At 45.2% G+C, this 22,500-nt stretch overlaps 1 protein-coding gene across 1 annotated transcript in view; it reads left to right on the top strand.

The window, feature by feature from the left end:
- The window catches only part of LOC119227384 (neuronal PAS domain-containing protein 3), a 142,746-nt gene that overhangs the window by 63,480 nt on the left and 56,766 nt on the right, over positions 1–22,500 (top strand). Inside the window, 1 exon segment of the mRNA XM_037486128.2 lies at positions 16,567–16,649. Coding sequence (XP_037342025.2) covers positions 16,567–16,649 — 83 coding nt within the window.

The following is a 22,500-nucleotide window of genomic DNA, read 5'->3' as shown; positions in this document are numbered from 1 at the left end:
TGTTACTGTGTGTGTGTGTTACAGAGTGTTCAGTGCAGCAGAGTTATTGATTGCCTCTGTGTGTGTGTGTGATGTTCTCCTCCTCCTCTTCCTTCTTTCTTCTCATGTCTATCCCTCTCATCCTCCTCCTCCTCCACCCGTTCCTCTTTATTACTTCCTCCATCTTCTCCTCCTCCACCCGTTCCTCTTTATTACTTCCTCCATCTTCTCCTCCTCCACCCGTTCCTCTTTATTACTTCCTCCATCTTCTCCTCCTCCACCCGTTCCTCTTTATTACTTCCTCCATCTTCTCCTCCTCCACCCGTTCCTCTTTATTACTTCCTCCATCTTCTCCTCCTCCACCCGTTCCTCTTTATTACTTCCTCCATCTTCTCCTCCTCCACCCGTTCCTCTTCATGAGTTCCTCCATCTTCTCCTCCTCCACCCGTTCCTCTTCATGAGTTCCTCCCATACCCCCCCCCCTCCCCCATTGACCTTTGCAGTAATTGACCCATCAGCTGCTCTTCTGCAGTTTGCTGTTGGAGGCTTTGACTTCCTGTCAGAGTCTCCACATCTGCTGCAGGACGTCACGCACACACTCGTGACCTTTGGTGCATTCTGACACCCGCCGTGTGTGTCTGTTTGTGTGTCTGTGTGACGGACCAGCAGTGTGTGTGTCTGCGTCTGTGTGTGTGGTTGCACTTGTGTGTACAGAATGTGAGTCCAATAGCGAGTATTTCAGCTTCTGTGTGGCAGTATGTGTGTGTGCGTGTTTGTGTGTCTGCCTCTGTGTGTGTGTGTGTGTGTGTGTGACCCCCTTCGACACCTGGCTATTCATTATGCATGCAGAGAGCAGCAGACACCAAAATGCCACACTTCATGAGCCAGTCTGCAATCAACACACACACACACACACACACACACAGACCATAAACAAACACACAAACAAACTTTACTCCCACAAATACACACGTGTACATATTAGGAACACACACGTTTACCTGAATAAATGCAAAGTAAGCTCAGGTGTTGCACACACAGACACACACATTCATATCTATGCTGCTTTACATTCTGAATAAATATCTTCACTCTCGGTTATTAAAATATAAATTATGGCATTTTATATAAGACCCACAAACCTATTCATGGCACAGGAGCTCATGTGGTACAATTGTGTGTGTGTGTGTGTGTCTTTGTGTGTCCATGGGTGCATGTGAGTTTCCTTTAAGGCTTCATGATTATTAATGTAAATAAATGTGACAGACTTTATAGTTTTCTGAATAAAAGTTCATATAAAGTGTCTAAATATTAATAATACCTCTCTCGTGTTTCTTTTGTCAATTTTGGAGACTGAAAGCAGGAAACAGTTAGAAGTGTAAATGCAGCTCGCAAACCAGCCGGCTGAACACGTCCTTCCTTCTAATGTAAAAGATGAGATAACGTGGACCTTCTCGTCTTTGTTCAAAGACCAGAAGCATCAGAAGAATGAAAGTGAACGGCGTGATGAGCTCAAGGAGAACGAGTCCAGTGTTAAATGCTAAAGAGTCTGAGGATGAACTCAGCTTCAGCACCACGGACAGCGCTGCTCGATGCTCATGGGTCAGCTTCACCTCCTCCTCAGCCTCATCACTTCCTGTCCACTGCTCCCTTAGGAGACAGGCTGGTGGACACGGCCACTTCCTGTAGTCTTTATGTCCGTTGGTAGAGCAGCGCGTTGTGGTTAAAGCGGGGGGGACGGGCTCCTGTGGTTGGCTGTCTCCGGGGACGCCGATGAAGAGGCTCCACGGATCAGGCCGGATGGAGCCTCTCTGCTGCGAGGAGATGGAGAGGGTGGAGCCAAGTTGACAGGGGGAGGGGGGGCATCTGCGGGGGGGGGGGGGGGGGGGGGGGGGAATTCAGTTCAAACCCACCACACTACAGAAGAATGTTTCTACGGCTCATGTGAAAAAAATGGTGTCCCTTTTACACTAATCCTCGCTGTGTCCTCGCCATCCGTGTGTGTGTGTGTGTGTGTGTGTCTGTGTGTGTGTGTGTGTGTGTGTGGTCCAGAATTACATACAGCAGACTGACGCTCTACACGGAATCAAGAGAGAAGCCAACATCAGAGGCTGTGTGGAAAAATGAGAGGGATGAAGACAAGACCGAGGGAGGGGGGAGGGGGGGGGGACAGAGAAATAAACGAGAGCGTCAATTAGAGAGACAGAGGCTATCAGTGAGAGAGAGAGAAGGAGAGAGGGGGACGCAGCAGGAGTCTCCTCTCGTTATGATCTATCTCGTCTCTTTGTACCAGCTGACGTTTTTATGAGGCGGCCTGCTGGCTGGGCTAATAGCTTCCTCCATTACACTGAGGAACACAGTGACCCCGACACCCAGTAAACAGCCCCCCCCCACGGGCCTGTCATTCAGCCAGGACGACCAGACAGAGCTCCTTAGACGGTGAGGAGGCGCACAGGGGAGGAGCAGACGCTCCTGGAGAGGATCCAGATGTTCAAACGTGGACCTCTTTGGACACGTGAGGCCAACTCCAGGACATGGATTCATGGAAAAGAAATAGTTCCAATTAGAGATAAAACTTGTTTGTGTGAGAGAGAGCTTTTTCTTCTTCACGTGATCACATAATAAACATGTCAACCCCCCCCCTCACCTTCCCGCCCCCCCCCCCCCCCCCGCCCCCATACCGGTGGTCGCACACCGCGCTCGCTCCCGCCTAATAAACGGGGGAGTAATTGGGCCAGCTGTGAGTGTGAGATGGTTCGATTCCCCCGGTCTCGGTGTAAAGCGGGACGACGGAGAGGAAACAGCAGTAATTATAAAACTAATTACGGGGCGCTGATGATGCCCACAGGCTTTGCATAACTACATTTAGAGAGGAAATTGCTTTCGGCTGCGGAACGCGGCTCGCGGGCGTTTTGTTCGCTCCACTCTTCCCTCCCGGCGCGCCAAACCAGAAGAATGAGGGGAAATAATCACCATGGAAACAATTACCTGCCACACCTTTTTCTGTCCTTCGTTTTGAGAAGGAGGGGGGGGGGGGGCTTGATTGACAAGTCTTTGTCTCGATGAGTGTCTACGCTGCAGCCTCCTGATTGGATGGATTGAAGGAGAGTTTGTGGCTGGTGGGACAGCTGGTTTACTTTGGAGGTTTTTTAAGCCTTTGAAAGGTTCCTTCAGGGATCTACAGGAGTCGCTGAGGAGAAGTTTTCCTCGTATGTTGTGTTTTGCTTTAGATGAAGGAAAAGATCCTCTCATGGGTTAAAATAACGTTTGACAAACATTGACGTCTTGGTTCACATGAACACTCGCATCCATTTAAACATTCTGCATGTGGTGGACTTAGAGAAGAATTTGGGGGATTAAAGGTTTCAAGACCGTCTGGAGTCTTTTTTCAGGGGAGACAACAATTTCAGGAGTCTTTGGAGTTCTTGAAGTCATTTTCGGGCTTCAGAAGAGATTTTAGAGGACCTTCAAGAGGGTTCAAAGGGTCTTTTAAGCAATTCTGGACCCTTTTAAATTAGGTATTGAAGAGAGTTCTGGGGTTAATTTATTGCGGTTAGCAGGTTTCAGGCTGTTAAAGGCTTTTTGGGGTTCCTCTGCCCCTGTGACTCAAGGGCAAGAACATGAACTACAAATTGCCTTCATGCAATCGAGGACCTGCAGATGTGTTTCATAAAGGTTTTAAGTTTGGTTTTAGGCTCGTCAAATAAAATCTACTTTAATTACACAAAACTTCATTAGTGTTGAGGGCTGTTTGTAGGTCTTCTAGGAAGGTCAACATAGATCTGAGGTGGCTGTGAGCATTCGAGATGTCCTTTAAAGAGGCGCTGGTGTTCCAATGGGTTCTTGAGAAAGTTTAAGGGATGAATTCAGGGGGTCCAGTGGCACTTGAGAAGGTTTTAGTGGTCTCTCGGTGGTCTGAGGAATCATAATGATCACGGCTGCGCTTTAGCCTTGAATTGTGATTGAAGATGAAGAACAAAAGCATCGTGGTCATGAAAGAGCAACGGGGACTCTTTTTGTTCTCATCTCGTACAGTAACCTTCCTTCCCATCAGTCCTGTCATTTTGTGTTTCCAGGACCTCCCGCAGTCATTGATATCACTTTGTATTAATGACAGAGTCTTGTGAAGGACGTTTAGCCATTAGAGCCCATGTCCTTACTAACCCAGTTATACGTCTAATGTCCTTTCCTAATCGGTTTAACCAGGCTTTCCTTACATACCAGACAAATGGGACATTATTGGCTTATGTACTGTTCGCCACGGGCCCTCAGCAGTCCATCATCCACTCTAATATTCACAAATGCCAGCTTTGACGCTGAATTAAAGGCGACATGAAAAGCATGTGTTGAACAAAGTAAAGTATTTCCAATCAGATGTAATTGGCTTGTCGCAGCCGCCGGTGATGTATGTTGGTAATTAGTTAAGCAGCCTGAGTTTGTCTCAAAGGGGTTTTTCTTTATTTTTTATTACTTTTTTATTTTCTTCCGGCCGTTCCTCCTTCAGCTGATCGTGAATCAAAATGTCGGAATAAACTGGGGAATAAAAAGGAGCTTTTCTTTTTTTTTCTTTTGAAAGAGCCGCATTCGATTGCAAATACGCTCGATTGGGAAAGACGGGAGTCAAACCCTCTCAGGGTCTGGATCCAGAATAACAGTTACCATGGAAACTGTATGTGGCAATAGTGGGAGCGGGTCATGTTGGACAGAGTCTCAGGTTAGTCCTGATCCTCTATGTGATCAGTCTCAGGTTAGTCCTGATCCTCTATGAACCAGGCTCAGGTTAGTCCTGATCCTCTATGTGATCAGTCTCAGGTTAGTCCTGATCCTCTATGTGAACCAGTCTCAGGTTAGTCCTGATCCTCTATGTGAACCAGTCTCAGGTTAGTCCTGATCCTCTATGTGAACCAGTCTCAGGTTAGTCCTGATCCTCAATGTGAACCAGTCTCAGGTTAGTCCTGATCCTCTATGTGAACCAGTCTCAGGTTAGTCCTGATCCTCTATGAACCAGGCTCAGGTTAGTCCTGATCCTCTATGTGATCAGTCTCAGGTTAGTCCTGATCCTCTATGTGAACCAGTCTCAGGTTAGTCCTGATCCTCAATGTGAACCAGTCTCAGGTTAGTCCTGATCCTCTATGTGAACCAGTCTCAGGTTAGTCCTGATCCTCTATGAACCAGGCTCAGGTTAGTCCTGATCCTCTATGTGATCAGTCTCAGGTTAGTCCTGATCCTCTATGTGAACCAGTCTCAGGTTAGTCCTGATCCTCTTTGAACCAGCCCCCCCCCCCCCCTCCTTCTGGACTAATGGCAGCTGTTGTTTTTTAAAGCCGCTGCACTCGAGATCTTTTGTTGTTTATTAAACGATGTGAAGATGAAACCGATGTTGCTTTGAGGCTAAAAGCAGAGAAAGTTCATTTTGAAGCCATCTGTCCCTCTGGAAGTTGATTAATTTGTCGCTGGCTGCCTGTCACTCAAACTCTTTGATCTGCACTCTCGTTAATTGATTTTTTAATATTATAAAATAGAAAAAAAGGAAATAAAAGCCAGCTAGCCTGACTTTGATGAGGTTGTTGATCAGAAGAACTTTCTTTCTTTAAGTCTGTTTGGTCTCAGCTGAATCTTTACATGTTCAGTCTTTGTCCTCAAGTCTTCATTCTCTGAGGGACGCGTTCGATCATCTGAAAGCTTCATTTCTTTTGCATGTACATATACACACTGCAGGAAGGACGTTATACTACCTATACATCACAAAGTACTGCAACACAAAGCTGACATATTTTACTCAACTTAAACAAGTAAACATAAAATATGATGCTTTATTTTGAAAATAAACTGTATACATAACTGTCCCGTTTCCTGTGAAGAAAATTAGTTTATTTTGAAAAGCGAGCATGCATGTAGAGAGGAAACACACACACACACACACACAAAAGTGATAGCATTGCTGTGATGAGAGCTGTGTGTGTGTGTGTGTGTGTGTGTGTGCAGGACCTGATGTTATTAAATGATATCGACATCAAGGCTCCTGTTTGAAGTTAAGCTTTCCTTTTTGTTCCATGTTCTCGACTCACCATCGCACACACACACACACACACACACACACACACACACACACACTAATTGTACTTTGCCATTTATTGCAGAGTTATCAACCCTGTAAATCAACACTGCGGGTGTGTGTGTGTGTGTGTGTGTGTGTGTGTGTGTGTGTTTCTGATAATAATCTGTTACAGTAGAACTATGATTTATGGTTCTCCTCCTCACACTGAAACACAACACTGAGAGGAAACACACACAAACACACACAGATGGATTCAAACCCATATTATTGTTTGTCAAATAAGTTTTTTCGGTTTACATTGATTAATGTAAAATATTTGATGACATTTTACTGACGCTCCACGAGGAGAAAATATAAAAACACGAAGCACCGTGGAGTTCGAGCGCTGCATGGATGAGGAGGACGTCGTCATGGTGACATGGTGTCCTCACATCTGGACTGTCTGTTTGACTCTAAATGGACCTTCATTCACTAAATGATCATCATGCTGCATTGAAGAAGACTTGAAACTAGAGACTTAAACTCTCATAAAGCTTCAGTACTTCTCAAAGTACCAAGTATCATTCTGTCAGGATGGGAGTTTATTTTAAAAAGATAGTATTTTATGTTGCCTAATAATAGTTAGAAGGAACTTGTCATGCGAGTCATTTGAACCGTAGTGTAAAGATCTACATCTCAAACTAAAAGGATCAATGTGGTTTGTTATGATATAAATGTATAAATATCTCACAGCCTGACAAAGATCTCAAAATGGTTTTGTGGGATATTTTCTTATTTAGGTTTTTATCTCGGTGTGATGCGGGATGCAGATTTCATCTGTACACACACACGCGCACACACACACAGACACACAGACACACACACACGCGCACACACACACAGACACACAGACACACACACGCGCACACACACACAGACACACAGACACACACACACACACACACACACACACACACAGACACACAGACTCTTCCTGTCCGTGTGATTTGAGAATCATTTATACATTTTTTTAATTCTTTCTGTCTCCATCTCCCTGTTTTCACGGCAGCAGTTAGTGTGTGTCTGTGTGTGTGTATGTGTGTGTGTCTGTCTGTGTGTGTGTGTGTGTGTCTGTCTCTCTGTGTGTGTGTGTGTCTGTGTGTGTGTGTGTGTGTCTGTATGTGCGCTCCTGCTGTTGAGCTGCAGTGCTAATCGATTAACGGCAACATGCCTGAACCAGCACCGTATTAGTCAACGTCACACACACACACACACACACACACACACACACACACACACACACACACACACACCTGTCCTAAGGTAAACGTGCATGTGATTGCATCCCTTAAGGACTCCACTGATATTTCATTATTCGTAATCATTCCTTAAAACGTCCTCACTGATTGCAGTCACTTTTTCTTCATGTTAAAAACCAATAGATGTACGAATTTAATGTTTCAAAGGGACTCCTTTAAAGTAAGGTCTGAGCTCTCATCCAGCCATTGGATCCCTGATCGTAGATCAATTCTTCTGATCAAGAAGAGGACGTTTAACGTTACTCTTTCCTGAAGTGAACAGAGAATCCGATCTTCTGTAGTTATTGAACTTAAAGAGGAAAGCGAGCTGACTGGCTGACTGACTGATGGCTCATCCAATCATCTGCCACGTTCAGTTTGATTGACATGTTGCCTTTTCTCTTCTAGTTCATCCAGTAGGAGTCAGGTAGAGTTCTGATGGAGATCCTTCCTGTATCAGACTTCAAAAGAACATGGTGGGACATACTGAGACATAGTGACTCATATTTTTGGGGAGTTTTTCCTGTGCCGATGTGAGGGTTTCGGGACAGAGGATGTTGCATGTGTACAGACTGTAAAGCCCTCTGAGGCAAATTTGTAATTTGCGATTTTGGGCTATACAAAATAAAATGAATTGAATTGAATATTGAAAGATAGTGACTCTCAGTAACGCAAAGTGGCTCCTAGTGACTCTTGGTGACTCTTGGTGAGTCTCAGTGACTCGTTATGACTCTTAGCGACTCTCAGTGACTCGTAGTGACTCAAAGTGACATATAGTGACTCATATTGACTCATTTTGACACTTAGTGACTCAAAGTGACAAATATTGACTCTTGGCTTCTTATAGTGACTCATATTGACACTTAGTGACTCAAAGTGACACATGGTGACTCTTGGCTTCTCATAGTGACGCATATTGACACTTAGTGACTCATATTGACACTTAGTAACTCAAAGTGACAAATAGTGACTCTTGGCTTCTCATAGTGACTCATATTGACTCTCAGTGACAGATAGTGTTCATCTACCTTCATTTTCATTTCTTAAGCTCCGCTCTCAGCTTTTTGGATAATTAACAAACGTAAGATGGACTTCTTCCTGCTGCTAACTAGAATACATTACAGGTACTTAGCTGTGTGTTTTTTAATCAGCTAACTGTGTTTGCGTTCCTGCCAGCCGTGGCGGCGTGACAGAGTTAACATGAGAAGAAAACAAGAAACGCACACAAACACACAAACATGAAACCTCTCCAGGAATCTGGCAGCAGATTGTAGAGAAGCTGGAATCAAAGGCGGAGGAGACGGAGTTCATCTGTGATGGTGTTTGGATCACAGAGATGCTAAGCTACGAGCGGCAGCTCCTTCATCTCGGTGTCTCTCTGCCAAACACCTGGGGGAGGGGGAGGGGATGGGATGGAGAGGAGGGGAGGGGAGGGGGAGGGGGAGGGGAGGGGGTGCAGGGAGAGAGACATTAGTCCAATCAGTGATCCACCATAAAAACCTCCTCCTTGTTGCCTTCATCATGTTCCCTCAACTTCATCGTACCTACCTCGGCGCCTGATGATGACATCATTGTGAGGTAGAATCCCCCCCAGATGATGTAAAACAGGAAGTTATTCATTTAATCTTCTATTTGTTGGCTGACTTTCGTCAGATTGTGTTTTCGACCTTCTTGATAATTTTCCTTTTTCCAGGAAACGAGCCAACTCCAGAATTACTGTCTGTCCTCTTCCCTCTGTTCCTCCTTTCCTCTTCTCTCCTTTCCTTCTTCCCTTCTTTCCTCCTCTATCATTTCCCCCTTTCCTTCTTTCCTTACACTCTCTTTCTTCCCTCCTTTTGTATTTCCTCCTCCTTTCCTTCTGATTTTCCTTTCCTCCTTTCATCTTTTTCTCTTCCCTCCTTTCCTCTTCCCTCCATTCCTCCTTTCCTCTTCTCTCCTTTCCTTCTTCCCTTCTTTCCTCCTCCGTCATTTCCCCCTTTCCTTCTTTCCTTACACTCTCTTTCTTCCCTCCTTTTGTATTTCCTCCTCCTTTCCTTCTGATTTTCCTTTCCTCCTTTCATCTTTTTCTCTTCCCTCCTTTCCTCTTCCCTCCATTCCTCCTTTCCTCTTCTCTCCTTTCCTTCTTCCCTTCTTTCCTCCTCCGTCATTTCCCCCTTTCCTTCTTTCCTTACACTCTCTTTCTTCCCTCCTTTTGTATTTCCTCCTCCTTTCCTTCTGATTTTCCTTTCCTCATTTCCTCCCCCCATAATTCCAGTCCTCTTTTGTCTTCCTTTAGTTTTCTTTTATTGCCTCCTTCTTCCCGGCCTCCCTCCTAAGTTTCCTTTGCCCTTCTTCCTGACTCCTTTAATTTGACTTCTATTCCCCCCCCCCCCTCGTCACTCCTCTCCTCCCTGATTTCCTTTCCTCATTTGTGTCGTTACTTCCTTCACTGCTTCCTCTTTTGCTTCGGATGTTCCATACTTTCTGTCTCCTCTTGCCTTCCCTCCATTGGTTTTCTGTCCTCATTCAACCTCTCTCTTCTCTTCTCTTCTTTCTTCTACTTTCTTACCTACTCCACTTCTGTACCTCCGTCCCTGGTGCCCCCCCCCCCCCCCGCCCTCTAACGGTAAAAAGCCGTCCTGGCAGCGAATCCTCCCGGCTATAAAACGTGTGACATTGAGACGTCTGAAACTATTTTTAAGCCAGAGATTTGACTTCCTGGAAGTGAATGAAATCACTCGACGACAGCAGCCAAAAAATCCTTCTGCCAAAAGTGTTTCTACCTTTAAATCATCGAACCTGACGTCTTTCGTCCTGTGAACCGCCTCCTCGGGGACGTTGAAGGAGTGGATTCCACTCTTTGGGTTCTTTAAACAACTTAAAGAAGAACTTCAGCTCGGTTCTGTTAAAGATTAAAGATTAAAACCTATTATTATATACTACTGGTACTTTTAGGGATGTATTTATAGACATACAGTTTATACTGCGAGTACTTCTGCTAACCAGGTACATTCACTCAAGTACTCCCTTGCTGTAATATTGGTATTTTAATTGCTGCACTTTTGTCAGATGACAGAATTCAAAATGCAAATTAAATAGCAGATTAATATGTATTATTATTGATTAAGCTTCCTAGCAGTAGTGTAATTATGATAAGCGTTACAACATTAAAGTAAGAGCACGTTAATCCATCAATAATTGTAACACAATTTTTATGCTAATACCAAAGTATTAGCATAAAACCATTTACTATGTGTACATAAATATAGATATATTTTAAGATTTTACTACCAATAAGATTTTTATATCATTTCTTTAACATGTATTTTTCTTTCAAATTCCTTTAAAACAAATTGCTCTTTGTCTGATTAATGAAGAATACATACATACAAACATATGTTTGTATGTATGTATGAATGTGTGTATTCTTTGTTTGCTTCACTGTGTTTGTCTGAGGCTGAAAAAGTCTGGTGGAACGAGTCAGCTGTTCGTGTTAAATCGTCCAGTGAAGCTCACGGCTTTTAGCTTCACTCCGTGGTTTCTGCCCTTTAACGCTGCTGCTCCTTCTGAGGAGGAACGGAATTGAAAACACACACGCACACACACACACACGCACACACACACACACACACATATGCTTCAAATGAAATAGTGAAGTGGGAGCATTTGTTTTTCTCTCCCACAAACACACTCTCCTGCAGGCTTGTATTGTGCTGCAGTTAATAAAGTGTTTTGTAGTGTGTGTGTGTGTGTGCGTGTGTGTGTGTGGATCACAGCAGCAGATAACCACTAGTCACTGATAAGGACTCCAGTCTCTGCAGACTCAATGTGTCTCATACTCATTGGTCTCCTTTTCTACTCCACGGATTCCTGCTTTAATGATTCCCACAACTGTTAAAATGAAACGATATTTAAGGAATGTTTACGCTGCTTCAGCTCACAGGACACAGGCTGCTGACCTCTGTCCCTGACCTCTGTGCTCTATACGTCTTTTCAACACCTTGTTCTGTCCCCCCAAAAACGGGACGTAGCGTAGGCAGCGAGGACGGGACGTAGGTATGACGGGACGTAGGTATGACGGGACGTAGGTATGACGGGACGTAGGTATGACGGGACGTAGGTATGACGGGACGTAGGTATGACGGGACGTAGGTATGACGGGACGTAGTCCCCGGCTGCAGTCTGTCCTTGAAGTGCAGGAATATCAGTGTTGTTCAATCACATGTTGTGTCACTCTTTGTATGTATTTAGTATTTTCGTAGTTCTAATTAATTAATTTGATCACGTGTTTGATCACGTGTTTGATCACATGTTTGATCATGTGTTTGACCTTGAAATGTGCCAAAGGGGGAAAGGGGGGGTTCTCTCTGATGATGACAGCGAATAGTCAGCGCTGAGCGTTGAACCAGTAGTCTCCGTTCCGACTTTAAAGGAGATGACTCCTGACGGCTTATAATTAATTATCCTCTTCCTTCTTCACCTCCATCTCTCATTCCTCTGTTAGGTCCCTACTCTTTCTTCTCAATGCTTTCTTCTCTTTCCCTCGTCACCCCCTTTCTCCTCTCTTCATCCCTCTCTTGCTTTATCCCTCGTTTCCCATCAGACACATAACGATCATCTCAGCAACTTAATTACGCTTAAACTCTAAGGAGGATGGAGGGATGAAACCAGAGGGATGAAGGGATGAGATGAAACCAGAGGGATGACAATGTAGAAAAGTTCTCTTCATCCGTGAGAATCCTTCTCCTCTTCCTCTCCTGCTCTCCTACTTCGTCAATCCTTTTCCTTGCATCGTCTCCTTCCCTTGCCCCCTCCCCCCTTCCTCTCTCTTGCAGACGGTTTGGTCAGAGTTCATTAATCTTTTACCGCCGAGGTGGATTTCCTCAGAGGAGCGAGTCCATTTGGGCGTCGGTTTCCACGGTTACGCAGCTGTAATCAGAGGTGAAGAAGAGCTCAATTACAAGCACATTTGCAGTTGAAGGTGGCGTCTGGAGCCGGAGGGACGGCCGGGTCCATGAATCCGTTCCTCGAGGAGCTCCTGATGGTCAAGCACAGGACTTTCACTCAGTAGACCTTTGTTACTGTCCCTTGTGAAGCCAGTAGTGAAGATCTTACCTTAAAACTAGGATCTTTTACTGAACTTCTGAAAACTACTGAAAGCCTCAAGCGAGTGAAATATCTCAAAAATATCTCAATCAATACGTTGATATTCTTGGGGATTAACAAACATACAGAGGGATTCTATTTTGGTTAAAAGTTAAATGTCTCAACACAATAGTGGCAATGGTTTGTAACAAGCATTTTTTTTTACAACTCAGAGCTTCATCCACACTGAGGGCAGATTAACGGCAGAACACTGGTAAAATAACAGCAGATTAACAGCAGAACACTGGTAAAATAAGAGCATATTAACGGCAGAACACTGGTAAAATAAGAGCCTGTTAACGGCAGAACACTGGTAAAATAACAGGAGATTAACAGCAGAACACTCGTAAAATAACAGCAGATTAACGGCAGAACACTGGTAAAATAACAGCAGATTAACAGCAGAACACTGGTAAAATAACAGCAGATTAACGGCAGAACACTGGTAAAATAACAGCAGATTAACGGCAGAACACTGGTAAAATAACAGCAGATTAACAGCAGAACACTGGTAAAATAACAGCAGATTAACGGCAGAACACTGGTAAAATAACAGCAGATTAACGGCAGAACACTGGTAAAATAACAGCAGATTAACGGCAGAACACTGGTAAAATAACAGCAGATTAACGGCAGAACACTGGTAAAATAACAGCAGATTAACAGCAGAACACTTGTAAAATAACAGCAGATTAACGGCAGAACACTGGTAAAATAACAGCAGATTAACGGCAGAACACTGGTAAAATAACAGCAGATTTACAGCAGAACACTGGTAAAATAACAGCAGATTTACAGCAGAACACTGGTAAAATAACAGCAGATTTACAGCAAAACACTGGTAAAACAACAGCAGATTAACCCTCCTCTTCTATTCTGCTGTGCGACTCTGTTGATCTCTTTCTTCCAAAAAACATGTAGACGTTAAAGATTCAAAGTCTACACCGATTTGAGGAAACGTCTGGAGGAGGAGGTTGTGAAGGAGGAAGAGGATGTGGAGGAGGAGGAGGTTGTGGAGGAGGAAGAGGATGTGGAGGAGGATGAGGTTGTGGAGGAGGAAGAGGATGTGGAGGAGGAAGAGGTTGTGGAGGAGGAAGAGGATGTGGAGGAGGAAGAGGAGGCCGTGAGTGAGTGGCGGTTCTGTCCTTCTTCTCCTGTTAATCCTGTAGCTGCTGGTCCACATACACTCCCACTGCGGCCGTGCTCCGCCTTGTTCCCTTCATGCACAGCAGGCCGCCACTTAATTAACGCGGGTGTGTGTCACAGTGTGTGTGTGTGTGTGTGTGTGTGTGTGTGTGTGTGTGAGTGTGTGTGAGTGTGTTCGTGGCCTTTTCCCACGTATTATGGTGTTCAGCCGCTCCCTGTGCGGGTATTCAGGGGCTTGTTCAGTTCACCACTGGGGCGTCAGGGCCCCTACCTAATTACACGGTGTGTGTGTGTGTGTGTGTGGGTGTGTGTGTGTATGTGTGTGTGTGTATGGTACAGTAGGCTGGTTCCTAATTACTGTCTGCTCCTTGTATTCCCTCAGTGCCAATACCTTCCTGCCTCACTGAACCCTCGGTGTGTGTGTGTGTGTGTGTGTGTGTGTGTGTGTGTGTGAGAAGCTGATCATGTACTCTGACAAATTCAGACACAAGAGCAGCCTCAAATCTCATGAGGCTTTGGACACACACACACACACACACACACACACTCTGACAGTGTCGGTTTGTCCTTCAATGTCACATTCACACTATAATTATATATTTATATAGTGTTAATATATTTGTATCTATGTATTGCCAAAAAAATAAAAATACAACGTGAAGTTGAAATAAAACACTGACTTTAGATGGCGTTTATGTCTGAGTTCATTTCCCTCCTCTCAGTCGTCCCTCTTTTTTAATAACGAATCGGCTGTAAACAGCATCACATGCGATGATTGACAGTTACATGTGTAGCTGTCGCTGTTTTATAACATCGGACAACAGAATCACTTTGAAATGGAGAAGAGCCAAAGAGCTGCTGTGACAAAGGATGCTGCAGTCGGACCACAGTTAATGGAACAGAAAGATTATTTACTGGCTCATAAAAGTCGATTCACTGGGAAGTTATTAGCTTCCAAGGTGGAATGAGACAAAAAAGCAAAGTGTTTGTTTGTCACACTCACGTTATTCATTTATCACCTACTGTATAGAACGATATTATTGAGGTTCATTTCTTGTTTTTTCAGACCTATTAACACATAAAAGTTCATTTGATGTCTCAAATCAAACTTTCGACTTCACAGGAAACCCAGAAAAGAAGATAAAAGTGTCATTCTGTGTAGTGACCAGCAGGGGGCGACTCCTCTGCTCCCATAGACGTCTATGAGGAAATGACTCTACTTCTGTGTAGTGACCAGCAGGGGGCGACTCCTCTGCTTCCATAGACGTCTATGAGGAAATGACTCTACTTCTGTGTAGTGACCAGCAGGGGGCGACTCCTCTGCTCCCATAGACGTCTATGAGGAAATGACTCTACTTCTCTCTTGATTTATTCCCACAGTAAACATTGTAAACGTGAGTTTTTTGGTCTCAGTCCATAAACGGTCGCTTCCTGTTCACATGTGTATAAAAAACAAGGTGGAAGCGTTCATCATGCGAACTGATCGGTGACGTCGTGGCGACCAACTCCACTTCTTCTAGTCCATGGTCGTATCTCAAACCTGCTTCTTTGTTCTCTCTCTCACTCGCTCTGTCCTCTTTTGTCCTTGACTCCAACACACAGCAGCTGGCACTCAGCCGAGATGATTTTACACACACACACAGACACACACGTGTGTTTAGAGGTCTGTGAGTGACAGCAGACGGACGTCATGCAGGAAAGGAGGGATTAAAGTGATGAACTTCAGCATTGAGTGTGTGTGTGTGTGTGTGTGTGTGTGTGAGGAAACTGATTGATATGTGACAGAGTCCCAATCAGGTTGTTTAGGAATGAGGCGACCAATAGGAATCCAGCTTCCATTTTCTTTTCCATACCTCCTGACGTGTTGAGAACCCGATCACGTGATTCTTTTACCAGAAGCCAGTTAACAATCTGATTTTAATCCAATAACCATTCAAATCTGTGTATTGATCTCTCTCTTCTTAGCGCCAAACACACACACACACTTACACACTTAGAGACACACACACACATTACCTTAATCCGCACTGCCATTGGCTGTTTAGGAAACATTTAGGGATTGAGAACATCCGTCTTCCTGAGTCAAAGCTGCATTCTCTGTAGTGACCACCAGGGGAGCCCTCTCTGGTCCCAAAGCAGTCACGTCACCATGACTACGTCCACTTCCTCTAACCAGTTCTACCGCCCGTGTTACAGTCAATGACGTCTTCGCTAGCTTAGACCACGCCATCCACTGAAGGCGTTTAGCGTGAGTGAACGTGCTGTTGGGTTAGTCTGGTCCATCGAGCGGGTTAAGCTGTATTTATATACCGGAAGAGGCGTGTTGGAGGCGTGGTCTTGATCCTGAAATTATACTAATTAGCTCCACATAATGACCTCATCCCAACTGTCGCCTTAATCGCTTTGTAAAGAACCTCAAGACGACAACATGAAGTGTTTGTTAGTGAAACTCTTCAACCATTCAAGCACGTTAACTTGTGACCTGATGATGCTTAAAGCTTTGATTCATTCCTTAAACTTTCACTGCTTTGGTTTCCCTTCAAACATCACGTCGGTGTCCATAGTTTCAACGTGTATCTTCATGTCAATGTCACTCAAACTGCATTGTGTCGACCTGTTAGCATCCCCATCTCCTTTTAGATAGTTTAATGCTTCATGACTATGTTTAACTGAGGAGAGCTAACGATGCTAAGGATGCTAACGATGCTAACGATGCTAAACTGTTCTAAGTATGTTCTGCAGAGCTCGTCTCACTGGTTCCTCTTGTCCTGTGCCATGTGTGTTCGTCACGCTAGGCTGTATAAACGTGTGTGTGTGTGCGTGGATGTGTGTGTGCGTGTGTGTGCGTGCGTGTGTAGCTTTGCTCGTATCAATGTGTCTGAGTCTCACCGGTCTCCTTCTGTCCTGTCCTGTGCTTTCTCTCTCCTTGTGTGTTTGTGTGTGTGCATGCCTGTGTGTGTGTGTGTGTGTGTGTGTGTTTAGCCATCGGCACACAGCGGAGGAGGAGTCACAGCGCCGTCGCCTCGGAGATCTTCGAGCCTCACCTGGGCAGCCACATTTTACAGGTAGGAACTGCTCAGGGTTCCAGGATTTGACCCTTTGGTGATGCCTGAACGTGAGCTACACAAACATACACACACACACACACACACACACACACACACACTCACACACACACACACAACTTGTCGATACAGTCACATTTTCAGTGCCTTCTGATGAATAATTGCAGTTGTTTGTGCTCGGTTGCATCACTCAACATGATGCAGAATCAATACACTGTACACACACACACAGACACACACACAGACACACACACATTCTCCTTCACATTGTTGATACGCTGTAGACGTTGTGATGTTTTTTTCTAGCAAACAAAGAGGAGAGAACATTTTATTTCAAAGTGTTCGTTATCTTCCCGTTAACGTGCCTCCTGCTGTGCGCGTCCACAAAGAGACGTTCCTGCTCGTGTTGACTTCATAGCTTTATTAACTTTTGAATCAATACTTTACACTATTTTGTTATCTGAACATCTTCTGATGAGCCTTTGATCTTCTTCTTTATTCCTCATGTTCCTTTTTACAATATTACTCAGAATTCGCCCTCAGACTTCTACAACGACTTCAATTATTCCTCAACATCCCGCTAAGATGAATTATTAAATGGAATTATGAAAGTGTGATAATGACGGGGTTATCGCTGCTCCCTCGGGCTCCCTGTGTGTGTGTGTGTGTCTGTGTGTGTGTGTAGTTTTAATCCCTAACATGCTCCACTCCTTATCGGTTTAACATGCAGCCCAAAGGCTGAGCTTTAACATCACAACCAGGCGCGATGGCACAGCTGATAGTGTGTGTGTGTGTGTGTGTGTATTACACTACACACAGTGTGCGTTCTGTAACCCTCGTCGTGTTCGACCCGGGATGCGTGTGTGTTCACAGGTGTCAGTTACACCTGATTATTATTACTCTGGTTGTTATAATCCGGTTGAACTCGGCGAGCCTCCTTGTGTTAATCCTCAGCGCTCAGCCATGATTGGCCGAGAGCTACAGGGCGCCGCGTCCCAAAGAGGAGGAGCAGGGGAAATAATAAAAAGAACAGGAGCAGGGGGAGGGAGAAAGTGGAAGACCAGGAGTAAGAAGGAGAAGAGGAGGAGGTAGAAGACGAAGAAGAGGAGAAGGAGCAAGATAAGGAATTGGAGGAGAAGTGAAGGAGGAAGAGGAAAAGAGGAAAAGGTAGAAAATGAAGTGAAGGACAAGAAAGAAAAAGAAGAGGAGAAAAAAGAAGGGGAAGAGGAGCAGGAAGTTGAAGAGGAGGAGGAAGAAGGTGAAAAAGAGGAGGTTAAACAAGAGGAAGAAGAAGAAGAGCAGGAGGAAGGTGTGCATCACACCCATTACATTCCTGGTTGAGTGAGAGCGTGTCGCCGTGACAACCGGCTCTCGTCACCCTGCTGTCATGTGAGAGTGTTAACACGAGGCCGCAACACGCTGCGCTGAGAGTGTGTGTGTGTGTGTGTGCGTGCGCATTAACACCGTGTCTCGATCCCGCAGCTCTAGACACAAGACATCCCATAATGCCTTGTTATAATCTCCGGAGAGTCGCTATGACAACCGTACGGGGCAGATCCCGAAGCAGATTGAGGCAGCCGTGAGATTGGAAGTGACTTGAACAATGTGCCCCCCCCACCCCCCTTCACCTGGAGCAGTGTGTGTGTGTGTGTGTGTGTTGAAATGTACCTAAAACATGGGTCCAATATAGTTTGCAGCCGACCAATCACCACAGTTTTCGTCAACATTAACAAAAGCACTGCATTCCTTCACAATGAAAGCATTTTGCTTAGAATTCTTTTCAGAAGTGACACACTTCAATCAATGTCACAGAGTTTATTGGTGGAATGATGGAAAAGATCAAAGCTTGTTTTGAATTAACAACACATCTGAACAACACTCGTTATTAGAATGACTGGCATCAAACAGGAAGTTCTTCCTCCTCGTGCCCATTAAAACGTCTTGTAGTTCTCAGAACAAACACACTTCCTACAGGAAACAATGTGTGTGTGTGTTTGTGTGTGTGTGTGTGTGTGTGTGTGTTTGTGTGTGTTTTAAGCGGAGACGGAGGGTCGACGCGTTGGCGACAAATTGGCCTCATTAATCTCCCGCTTAATTGATTGTGAGAAGTTTGAGGATGACATTTTAAGAAAGCGCGGCGGACCGGATGGGGGGGGGGGGGGGCATGAGGGGGTGGGTGATTGATTTGGCGAAAACGCAGCGCTAATGAATGCCAGCCAGTCACTTAGGTTGTAGAGACCAGACACTAATTTCAGAGAGATTAGGCCAGAGAGGTTGATGACGCCTAATGAAGAGAGAAGGGGGAGTGGGGGGGGGGGGGGGGGCAGCCCTCAAACAGGAAGTAAAGCTCCATGTTCTCCCCTCAGGTCTCTGTGGCAGAGTGACAGTAAACCAGTGATGCTTCCACTGGAATGAACTTTATTCACATAACACGTAACGCCGTTGTGACATGACGACACCAACAGGATGTTTTCATTGGTTGATCCGTGGTTATTTTGTGATGGTGACGTGATTAAACCTGACCCCTGATCTGAGGACGTTTTGAAGCCTCCAGTTGGACAATATGAGATTAACCAAATCAGGATGAGGAGCTGACTTCTAGGGTCACACCTGTCTGACTGAAAATAAATACAAGCGCCAGAACTTTGACAAATTTGGGGAAGTGGAGCAGAAGTAGATGGAAGTTTATTTGTTGCTGATGAGGTGGGGGAGTTTTTTCTGGGGGGGGGGGGGGGGGGGGGGGCTTTAAAGAGCAGATTGATGTTTGGTGTTGTAAAAGAAAGACAAACACCATGTGGCGTTTGAAGCCGAAGAGGCAGCGGACAGACGGGTGCTAATTAAAACGAGGGAGGGGGGGCAGTGAGAAAGTAAACTGTGTGTGTGTGTTTTGATCAGTCGTCAGTGAGAAGAAGCGAAAAAGAGGAAGAAAGAGTGCAATTTACAACAACACACCGTTTGTTGAAAATCAAACGTACAGCAGGTGGTGGTGGGGGGGGGGGGGGATGGGGGGCAAGGAAACAAGGAGAGAGGGAAGGACGTGTAGGAGGGATGATGAGTAGGACGTAGAGGCGGAAACGGACTTCCTGTCTAAATGAGACTAACGAGAGCTGCAGGAGAAGTGTTCACATCTTATACTTTAAAAAAGCAATAATGTAAAAATGCAAAAGCATTAGCAGCATTTGCTTGTTAGCGCAACTTTGTGGCTCCTCCTCCTCCTCTCTGGCTCCTCCTCTCCGCCTCAACAACATAAAAAGCCACGCCCCCTTTGCAGACCGTCACGCTTAATTCATGTCTGCTTGTTTTTTTTCTGCACAGTGTTACTTGATACTGTATCTGAGTTCATGTCCAGTCCATACTGGCGTAACGACACATTCTGCCTTTTTCAAATCACCACAAAGAATCATTGTATCACAAAAATGGATGAAAATCTGGAGTGATTCTGTAGCCGTTTGGCGCCGACCTCACACAACACACACAAGAACACAACACACACATACACTACACAGACACACACACACACATACACACAGAGTCTGAGTGACAGCAGCTGAGGGGCTCCGCCTGCTTAATAGATGGTTTATGGTAAACATCTACACTGTTGTTCACAGGCTCGTAACACACACACGCACGCACACACACACACACGCACACACACACACACACACGCACACACACACACGCACACGCACAGTACAGCATTACTCGCTCGGGACAAGGAGGTGATGGATCACACACACACGTCTTTGGCCACACTTGAAGGTGGTACTTTACAGGCTTCACTTCTATGATCATGTTTGTAAAGTGTTGGAAATCAAAATGAGATTCATTAAAAAAGATTTTTAAAATAAAATGAAGATTTTGATTAAATACTTTACTGACAGTATTTAATCAGCATAGTTTTACTTCTCAATATTTCAGGTACTATAAATACTTTTTTCATTTGATTAATTTCCAGGGTGTCTTTTAACCGCCTTTAACTTGATCAAAGATTCAGACCCCAAAAACATAATTTAAAAATCATTTAAATTGTGAGAATGTTTCCTCTCGGCTGCTTGAATTCCAAGTGTCGTTTGTCTCGTTTAAATTAAATGAATTGCAGTTTAAAGCTTAAACGTTAAATACATCGAAGAAAAAGCTTGTTTGATAAAATCCGGGTGTTTGAGTCCCTTCACCTGCGGACAGATGGGAGGCGCCGGCGCGTTGTCACGGCGATGAGGGGGGAATTAAAGACGACAGCGACCGTGCTTTCTGTCACTCAAGCTGTCAACCGACGAGGGAAAGGGGGGGCGCTTACTGGACAGGAAGTTTGGAGGAAGGGGGGGAGAGGGACAGACAGGAAGTCACTGAACATGTGCTCATCTAACACTTTACCTCCACTAGACCTTAGTTGTCTTGATTGAGTTGTTTTCTTCCATATTATAATTACATATAAAACTTATTCATGGAAGAAAAACCTGAGTTCATGAACTCAGACTCTTTTACTCCCTGCTGCTTAAACATTTTGGGATGATTTTAAGGTAAAAAACTTTTATTCTTAAAATGCATAAACATAAATGAAATCGCTTTGTAATGTTCCTTCTTTCTGTCAGTAGCATCCTTAACACAATCCTTACCACCCGATGGACTGGACGCAAAACCCACAAAACAACAATTTGCCACTTAAAAATCTGTATTAACGAGTAAATGAGAGTAAATATGTTTTCTTGTTCAAAAGCGAACACGCGAGCACAAACACGCGAGCACAAACACGTGACCACACACACGTGACCACACACACGCGACCACACACACGTGACCACACACACGCGAGCACACACACGTGAGCCGGCCTTCAGGCGCAGAGGACTCCGGAGGGCTCTACGAGACTAAAGGTCACGTCGGTGAGCGCCGGGCCCGGCATTCCTGATTACCCACAACCCCCCTCTCTGGCTTCCTGTGAGGTCCGGCAGGTTCAATGGCTGTGGGAGTAACTGCAGAGAGACCAGGGGGGGGGGGGGGGGGGGATGTGAACCAATAAAGGAAGGTGAGGGGATGAAGAAAGAAGAAGAGTCTTATTATTTATGCAGTCGGCTTGTCTGCATCTCTAATTGTTTGATTTTATAGGCGGGACGCTCTCTTTAAACAAACACGCTCTTATGCTAATGGCGGCGCGACGGTGCCCTCCTGACAGCGCCTGTTGGGAGGGCGGACTGGTGGATTATGGGAGGGGAAGGGGGGGGGGCGACTGCTGAAGCTGAATATCATTTGGATAATTAAAAATGACAGAGGAAATGGTCCACACACACACACACAAACGAGCGGCCACTTTGTCTTGACAGGTGGAGGAGGGGGGGAGGACGGAGGAGACAGAGGGGGAGGATAGTCCTGATTGCTGTCAATCAAGGGGTCCGGTGGGAGGGGCACAGAGTCGGGGGAATCGGCGTGAGCTTTGACCCCCTCCCTCGAAGACGTTATGCTGATGTGAGAGTGAAAGAGAGACAGAGAGAGAGGGAGGGAGGGAGAGAGGGAGGGAGGGAGGGAGAGAGGGAGGGAGGGAGCTAACCTTGAGAGACAGACTGAATTTCAACAGGCTGAGGGCCAGAGAGTGGAGGAGGAAGATGATGAGGAGGAGGAAGAGGAGTAGGAGGAAGAGGTAGTCCCAGCTGCATCCCTCCTTCTTGTAGTTGAGGACCTTCAAGCCTTCAAACTGACAGCAGGATTCTGTCTGGTTGCACAGGTTTTGTTGAGCAGTAGTTCCTGAGGTTGCGTATTAAATACTGTGATCACAACCTCTGAAAGTGACTTATGGTGTAAAATGAAACGCACGCCGTCCTCGAGGGGGACAACTTGAGGACAACGAAAGAGAGGACGT

Source organism: Pungitius pungitius, chromosome 14 (genome assembly GCF_949316345.1).
Source record: "Pungitius pungitius chromosome 14, fPunPun2.1, whole genome shotgun sequence".
Lineage (NCBI taxonomy): Eukaryota > Metazoa > Chordata > Actinopteri > Perciformes > Gasterosteidae > Pungitius > Pungitius pungitius.
Note: the sequence above shows the minus strand (reverse complement) of the source record. Positions and strands in the feature narration are given on the sequence as shown.